This window comes from Hylobates moloch, unplaced genomic scaffold (genome assembly GCF_009828535.3).
Source record: "Hylobates moloch isolate HMO894 unplaced genomic scaffold, HMol_V3 SCAFFOLD_15, whole genome shotgun sequence".
Lineage (NCBI taxonomy): Eukaryota > Metazoa > Chordata > Mammalia > Primates > Hylobatidae > Hylobates > Hylobates moloch.
Window position 1 is genome coordinate 50,134,469 of NW_026652290.1, and position 8,538 is coordinate 50,143,006.

General features: G+C 57.5%; 1 protein-coding gene across 4 annotated transcripts in view; it reads left to right on the forward strand.

Moving 5' to 3' along the window:
- The window catches only part of RAI1 (retinoic acid induced 1), a 162,450-nt gene that overhangs the window by 122,661 nt on the left and 31,251 nt on the right, over window positions 1-8,538 (forward strand). For 3 of the 4 annotated variants that reach the window (XM_032177425.2, XM_032753648.2, XM_032753646.2), the window contains 3 exons: window positions 683-776; window positions 6,505-6,554; window positions 7,057-8,528. In XM_032177425.2, coding sequence (XP_032033316.1) covers window positions 683-776; window positions 6,505-6,554; window positions 7,057-7,071 — 159 coding nt within the window. In that variant the 3' untranslated portion in view covers window positions 7,072-8,528. Of the gene's footprint in view, window positions 1-682; window positions 777-6,504; window positions 6,555-7,056; window positions 8,529-8,538 lie in introns of those variants that run through there. The other variant, XM_058428748.1, reaches the window with a different exon arrangement.

Below are 8,538 nucleotides of genomic sequence, written 5' to 3' on the forward strand. Positions count from 1 at the left end.
ATTGCATTCCAGCCTGGGCAACAGAGTGAAACTCTGTCTCAAAAAAAAAAAAAAAGCCAGTGGGCAAGGACACACACCACGCCCAGCACGCCAGAAGCATGCAGCAGATGCTGGCTGGTAGCCACAGCCATGGTAGTAACTGGCATCACTGGCCCAAGGGGGTCTCCCTACCCAATGTACCAGCCCAGGGGGTGTGAAATGACCCATGCTTGTGGGCATGTGTACCCCAGTGCTGAACCTCCTTCTGGTAGATTTTCAGGCACCATTTTGGAGAAGGGAGGCAGGGACCACAGGGGGCCAGCCAGCCTGTACGGCTTTTTTTTTTTTTTTTTTTCTTTTTGAGACAGAGTCTCACTCTTGCCCAGGCTGGAGTACAGGCAGTGGCGTAATCTCGGCTCACTGCAGCCTCGACCTCCAGGCTGCAGCAATCCTCCCACCTCAGCTTTCTGAGTAGCTGGGACTACAGGCACACACCACCACCCCTCATTATTTTTTGTAGAGACAGTTTCACCATGTTGCCCAGGCTGGTATCAAACTCCTGGACTCAGGCGATCCTCCCACCTTGGCCTCCCAGAGTGCTGGGATTACAGGCATGAGCCACTGCACCTGGCCTACCAGCCTGTAAAGCTTGAGGGCTGGGCTCCAACTGGAGACTCACCTGCCTTTCCTTTCTCTTCATCAGACGTGTTCCAGCTGCCAAGAAGCCGGGGCCACCATTGGGTGCTGCCACAAAGGATGCATCCACACCTACCACTACCCGTGTGCCAGCGATGCAGGTACGAGCCCGCCCAGGAACAGGAGGGCATTGGAGCCCATCCAAGTAGTCCAGGGGGACCCTCCCTGGGCACAGCTCCCCAAACCCAGGCCCCATCTCACACTTCAGTTTCCATCCTCTCTTGCCCCAGCAATTCTTTTATCTTTCTCTCTGCCTAGACCTCTGCTGGGCAATGCCAGGGACATGGAAATGAGGCATTCCCCAGGCACCTGCTTGAGGAGTGCCCAGAGCAGTGAGGGAAGATAGAGGCATAAATTACAATGTGGAATGCTGTCTGCGGAGCCGTCATTGCCAAGGGGCAGGGAGGATCTCAGGCCTCAGAGAGAAAGGGGTATTGGGGGTTGGGCCTTTGAAGGATAAATAGGAGTTCACTCAGCAGAGACAAGGGGAAAAGCACTACTACAACAGCAAAAATCAGCTGAGTTGGGGGTGATGAGGTTCGAAACAGACTGAGACCCGTGGAGCAATTGTGGAAGCTTTGAAGCAGGGTAACAGGGTATGGAGGTAGGGCCCAAGCTCCCGCCATCCTCTCCCCGGTCCCTCCTCTCACTCATGTATTCATTTGTTCCGCAAGCATTTATTGAGCCCCTACTATCACTGGGCACACAGAATGACCCTGCATGGGCTGGAGCCACCCAGGAGCCCTTACCTTTATCGACCAGGTGGGGAAACTGAGGCTCAGAGACGTTCCTTATTTCATCCAGAGAAAGTAATTGCTTATGGTACAATATTAGTCATTGGAGACAACAATATTTTGGGAGATTTGGGGCCAACTTTGGCCTAGATTCAAACCCTAGTGGTGGCGGGGTGGTTTTCGTTCTTGTTTGAGACAGTCTTGCTCTGTCACCCGAGCTAGAGTGCAGGGGTGCAGTCATGGCTCACTGCAGCCTTAACCTCCTGGGCTCAATCATCCTCCCACCTCAGCCTCCTGAGCAGCTGAGACCACAGATGTGCACAGCCACGCTGGCTCCTAGTAGTGTTTTTATTTTTATTTATTTATTTATTTACTTATTTATTTACTTACTTACTTACTTACTTACTTATTTTTGAGACAGAGTCTCACTCTGTCACCAGGCTGGAGTGCAGTGGTGCGATCTTGGCTCACTGCAACCTCTGCCTCCCGGGTTCAAGCGATTCTCCTGCCTCAGCCTCTCAAGTAGCTGGGACTACAGGCATGCACCACCACGCTCAGCTAATTTTTGTATTTTTAGTAGAGATGGGGTTTCACCGCGTTGGACAGGATGGTCTCGATCTCTTGACCTCGTGATCCGCCCGCCTCAGCCTCCTAAAGTGTTGGGATTGCAGGCGTGAGCCACTGCGCCCGGCCTCTAGTAGTGTTTTTAATGTGTGGTCTTGAGCAAGTTGGTCGATATCTCTGCACACAGTTTCCCCACCTGTATGATGGAGATGATAATAGCCCCTTCTCTGCAGAGCTGCTGGGAGGAGAGTGAAATAATGAACACTACCCACACAGTGCTGCCTCAGTCCTATTTTGGGTCCAGCCACTGTGACCTCTCCCCCTCACCCTCAATCTCTCCCAACTCTGGCCTGGAAAGAGGTGAAGTCATAACCCACCTCCCAGTGGACAGAGCCCAGGCCCCCAGGCTCCCGTCACTCTCCTAGCAGCCCCAACTACTGCCTCCCCTCCTTACCTGATGCCCTGCTGGCTTTGCCTGGACAGAGGGGACCACAGCCTGTACCCCACCTCCCTAGTGAGTCCCCAGCCAGTGTCAGCCCAGCCGAGCTGCCCCAGGGAGGACACAGAGGACTCTGAGTGCTGACAGTTGCTTGGTGGGGGCTGAGCTGCCAGGACCCAGCGGGGAAGGGGCTTGCTGGAGCAGGGACATGGAGGATTCTCACTGGCTTCACCCTCCCACTCTGAGCAGTGTGAGCCAGAGTTTAACATGGACCCTGCCACTTGCCCAGGCATGTGGCCGCACTCCCCATAATAGCTGCCACGAGTCGCATTCCTCCTTCCACAGTGATTAACTTAGCGCCCGCTCCACTCCCAGCCCTGCTACAGGCCCATGTTGTTTCCAGCCATCTTCACAGATTGGCTGCCTCACCCACAGCACACAGCATGGCGTGGACAGTCCCAGGACTTATGTTCTTTCCATGTCCTATGTTCTTTCTCCTACGCCAGCACTGCCCAGCCCCCCAAGGGGCTCACCCTTGAGTGGGACAGACAGCAAAACTGTGGTTCTTGGCCACAGTTAGGGAGACCAGACAGGAAGGAGAGAGTGTGCACTGTGGGAGAGGTTCATCCTGTCTGAACCAGGGAGAAATCTAGGAAGACTTCCAGGAGGAGGTGGCATTTAAGCCAGGACTCAAAAGATCGGGGGAGCTGGGTAGCAACTGTTTAGCGGTGGGACTTGTATACTAGGCTTTGAGCAAGAGAACTTTTGTTTCAGATAAAATCCTAGAAGGATTCCTCATATAACAGGGATCCCTGTAGCGCCATGAAGATTGAGGCAGGAAAGGAACTGGGAATGCTGCAAATGGAGACATACACCTCAGAGACTGAGTTGGCACAGAATCCACGGGACTTGATGATGAGGGAGAGGGAGATGACAAGCCTGATGCCCAGCTTCCCCATGAAGGGGAGAAGTAGGATGTGGACGTGCAAATGGAGTATTAGCTGCTGCTGCAGAGCTACTGGCCCTTCCAGGTCCAGCTTCATGTCTCCAGCGCCAGCCCTTCATTAGTTCTCAAAAGGGTGTGAGTTGGCTGCAGGCTCTGCTGGGAGCAGTATGATCTAGGGTGGCCCCAGCTGGGCCAGCTTGTCTGCTCCATGCAATCTCTTATCCTCCAGCAGGCTGGCCTGGGTGCATCCTCATGGCAGCAGCAGGGCTTTGAGAGAGTGGAGGTCACAGGGCCTCTCACAGCCTAGGTCCTGGACTTTACCACGTTCTGTTAGCCAAAGCAGGTCCCAAGTCCAGCACAGAGAAGTGCAGGCCACCTCTCCATGGGGTGAGCTGCAGAGCCACACCACAAAGGACCTGGGTGCCGGGAGGGGACTGGGCTGCTCTGCCAGGCCATCTACACACACGGCAGTTCCCTTTGGCCACACGGCAGCAGAGGCAGCTGTGGACATGCTAAGTGTAGACAGCTGGGCTCAGGATCGAGTCTCACCCACCATCAGCAGGCGAGGGCTCATCAGATCCCTGGAAGGGACAAAATAGCAGGGTTGTGTTCACCATGGAACAGCTGACTGAGGAGGGTGGACCCCTGGGAAACTGAGGAACAGCTGCCAGAGAAGGCGAGGGAGAACAAGTGAGCTCGAGAGTGAAGGCAGGGAGGGCGGGCACTTGGGGTGCAGGGAGGGCCCCCAGGGTGACTCCGCCAGCCAGGCGGTGGTGGCGGGGAGGGGGGGGGGGAGTGAGAGGGCACTGAAGGAATGGCCCAGTCAGGCTGATCTGATGTCTGGCCAGGGAGGAGCCCCAGGCCTCTGCGTTAGGCACTGGGACTGCAGGGCACCAGGGCTGCCCACTGGCTGCCAGCCTCTGCCCTGCACTGTGCTGTCCTGGCCTACTCATCCTGCCCCCTTCCAATCCTTGTTAAGGAACCCACTTTGGAGACAAGCAGTGACTGAAGAGCAGGCAGAGGCTGCTACACCACAGTGTCCTGTCTGAACCTTTCCCCACTCAGGCCCTGGGGCCAACCTGTCAGTGAGTGCCCAGGTTCCCCAGGTGCAGGCACCAGGTCAGGAGCCAGATCATTGAGGATTGGCCTTGCCCAGTGACTCCCGCCCCGTGCCCCATGTGGGGTGGTGCTGGGGCAGTGCTGAGGGAGCCAGTTTGGGAGTGGCGACCTCCTACCCTCAACTTCCCTTGGTGGGAGTGCCTGCAGCTACCCAGGCATACCGGGGACAGGCCTGGGGTTTTAGCCCAGTGTCTTTGGAATATCTAGTTCAGCCCCAGAACCGCATCTGGCTTGCCTGAGCCAAGGGAAGGGGAACAGCCGTGGCACATCTCCAGCTGCTGGCCCTGAATGGCAGTTTCCAGGTCCGTGGCACCCCAGCTTCTGGAGACAAGGGGAGACCGCCTCAGAGAGGCCTGCTACCGCCCAGCCCTGCCCTCAGGGCTGCAGAGCTGTCCCCGCCCTGCCTTGTGGCCACCACCCTGTCATGATGCCATTGCACAGAGCCACCTCCAGTGTGAACAGGAAGATTGTGTTGGAGAGAGCACCAGCCTCCAGCTACTTTTGGGTCTGGGGTTCAGAACAGTAGCTGGTGAGGCTTTGGGGTAGGGGAGCCCAGAAGGGGACTAGGGACTGGGGGGTCCCTGGGGGAAAAGCCAGCTTCTCCCTAGAAGGCAGCAGGCAGGGGAGTGGGGACTCCCTGAGATAGCAACACATCCCGGGCCTAGGTGGGCATAAGCACTGGCCATGCTCGGTTGTCCTCGCTGCCCCTGCCTCCTGCACCCACTGCATGCCACACATGTGCAGGGTGGTTTATTTTTAAATTTTATTTTGTTTTATTATTTTATTTTTATTTAATTTTATTTTATTTTATCTGAGACAGGGCCTGGCTGTGTTGCCCAGGCTGGAGTGCAGTGGTACAATCACAGCTCACTGCAACCTCCGCCTCCCAGGCTCAAGTGATCCTCCCGCCCCAGCCTCTCGAGTAGCTGGGACTACAGGCATGCGCCACCATGCTGGCTAATTTTTGTATTTTTGATAGATGAGGTTTTGCCATGTTGCCCAGGCTAGTCTTGAACTCCTGGACTCAAGCGATTCATTCACCTCATCCTCCCAAAGTGCTGGGATTACAGGCATGAGCCACTGCTGCTGCCAAGGTGGTTTCTATACACTCCCATCCTCAATCTCCATGATAGGCATACAGTAGGTGGCATAATGCCCATTTTACAGATGTGGAGACCGAGGCTCAGAGGAAGTAGCAGATGCTCAAATCCAGGCTTGCAACACCGCTACCAGTCTGTCCACAGGCGTTCATGACATGCTCACTGGAAGTTAGTGAGCTCTTCCAGCGGCTGGGCATACATCCAGGGAAGAAGACAGAGCTGGTGCCCTCTGGGAGCTTGCCTGCCATTGGGGAAGAAACAAGGAGCAAGGCTGGGTGCGGTGGCTCACGCCTGTCATCCCAGCACTTTGGGAGGCCGGGGCGGGTGGGCCACCTGACGTCAGGAGTTTGAGACCAGCCTGGTCAACATGGTGAAACCCCGTCTCTACTAAAAATAGAAAAATTAGCCGGGTGTGGTGGCGCATGCCTGTAATCCCAGCTACTCGGGAGGCTGAGGCAGGAGAATCGCTTGAACCCGGGAGGCAGAGGTTGCAGTGAGCGGAGATCCCGCCACTGCACTCCAGCCTGGGTGAAAGAGTGAAACTCCAGCTCAAAAAGAAAAAGAAACAAGGAGCAAGACAAGATCACACAGGCCAGTCTCTTAGGAGGCAGTGACAAGTGTGGCTGGCAGAATAAGGCGGGAGGGAGGGAGGGACTGCCTCAAGTGAGGAGGGGTGGCGCGTGGAACTGGGGGAAAAGCTCTCCGCGGAGGAGGTGAGGTGAGTCAAGACTGCCAGGCCAGGGGCCACACCCGCGCCCTGGAGTGGAGTGTGGAGGGTTTTGTGCAGGATCTGATTAACCCTTTGAAAAGAGCCCCTGAAGTCTGGAGCCTCGCGGGCAGTGCGGCTCTCCTCCTGGTTGCAGACAAAACCCCACAGCTGTGAGCCCCCGCCCTGTCCTAACTACCGAAACTTCTCTTTGGTCACAGGTTGCATATTCATCGAAGAGAACTTTTCTTTGAAATGTCCCAAACATAAGGTAGGGGACCACAGTGTTTTGTAGGGGGAGGGGTGTCAAGCGGGAGAGGAGCCCCACCTCGCACCTCCTTCACAGTCCCCTGCCTCGTTGGCTGCGCAGCCCCGCAGGGCCCAGCCCTAGAGGGAGGAGCCCCCGCCGCCGTCCAGCTCAGGTCCCTGTCCACTTGCGCGCTGCCGCCGCCGCCGCCGCCGAAAACCCGCAGGCGTCGGGGCATGGGCAGCCAGGGGCTGGAGGGCGTCCCTGGGACGGCCTCCCCGCAGCTCCCCAAGATAGGTGACAGAGTGAGGCAGGCGGGGGCGCGGGACGGTGGCACGGAGGTGAAGGTGAAGGTGGACGGGGTGGGGCCAGAAGGGGTGGTGCCGACGGCCTTGGGCGGAGACCCCAGCCGCGCTCTCGGGTCGCCTGGGTCTGGGGCCTAGGGGACGGGCCCACACCAGGGGCGGGGCCTATGGACTGTGAGGTCCGAGGTCGTCGGTAACTGGCGGGCGGGCGTCTTTTGCAGAGGCTGCCGTTGTAATCCAGCCCAACGGCCGGAGGAGCCGCCGGAGCTCGCCTGCCCGCCCGCCCGCCGCCGAAGGAGAGGAGCCGCCTGCGCAGCCCCCGGGCCTTTGAGCTGCTCCCAGCGCGGGTCCAGAGCCGATCCTTGATCCGGGTCCCGGATCGTGGATCCGGCCGCCCAGGGCTCAGACTTGCGGCCCCGGGTTGGGAGGAAAACCCGTTCCGGAGCCGCCTGCTCCCGGAACCGGACGGCACAGGGCGTTCTTGCCCACCCCAGGGGCCAGGCTTGCGGAGGGGGAGCCCGCAGAGCTGCCAGACTCCCCGGGGCGCTCAGCCTCCGGCGAGGGTGGGAGACGGCTTTGTCCTGGGGACACTTTTCCTCTGGAATCTCAAGACGACGTGGCACACATTCCACGTGGGTGCTGCCGCCACTCCAGTCGGTCGTGGCGTGCAGCTGGGAGCCCTGCGCTTGGGGGTGGGGGTCGAAACAGTCCTGGAAGAGGCGGAGGGCGGCTCCTAGCTCCGTGGACTAGGCGGGGGAGAAAGGAAGCCTTTCTGAGAGCGGGCTAGGCCGGCGCTGGAGAGGCCGGAGCCTTTGGAACAAACCGTGTGGAACGCGTCCAGGGGCCTTCCCGCCCAGCCTTTGCCACATCTCTCGTGCGGTTCGGGCAAAGCCGGGGTAGACCTGGGCTATGCTCAGGGGTTGCGGGCTCCCCGAGTGCAGGCGGGACTGGGACACCCTTTGGCCTCTGTTCGTCCCCTTTCCAGTCCTCCACCCCACCCCTGGAGCCCCGCCTGGGAGCGCAAAACCCAAGAAGCGGCCAGAACGCACCTCCGGCGGACGCGCGACCGTTGTGCACCACCAGGGGCCGCCGCGCCCACTCTGCACGGGAGCAGGGACAGCGCTAGATTCGTGTACAAAACCTGTGTACCCCTCTATATATATGTTACATAGAATGTATATATGTTGGGAACATGCTCGCTTCTCCCATGTGTCGCCGTCGTGCGTCGTGCGCCCGCAACAGAGCCCCAACCGGGCCTTTGCCGGGTAAGGGGCTACCGCGACGCCCCTTGTCCACGCAGCCACCACCGGCCCGGTCCAGTCCCTACGAGTCCGTCCGCCTGTCCTTCCGTGTCCACAGCTCTGTCTACGCTTCGATAGGCCTGACGCAGCCCCCAGCCCAGGGCCGCCCTAGCAACTTCCTGTACATATGACTGTAAAATGGTAAACGTGTGTATTATATCTGGCCTCGTTATATAGTGTATATATATGTATACATATACATATATATAATATATATGAAGACTGTAAATGTTAAGACGACTAGTGTTCTTATTAGTATATTGCTTCACACTGAAGATTGTGTGTATCGAGCTGTTTCTAAAAGATGTTTATTTTCCTTAAGAGTAAAAAACAGTCATTGCATTCAGAAAAAAAAAAAAAGTCAATAAAGATACAACGATTGTTTTGGAAAATCTGCAGCCC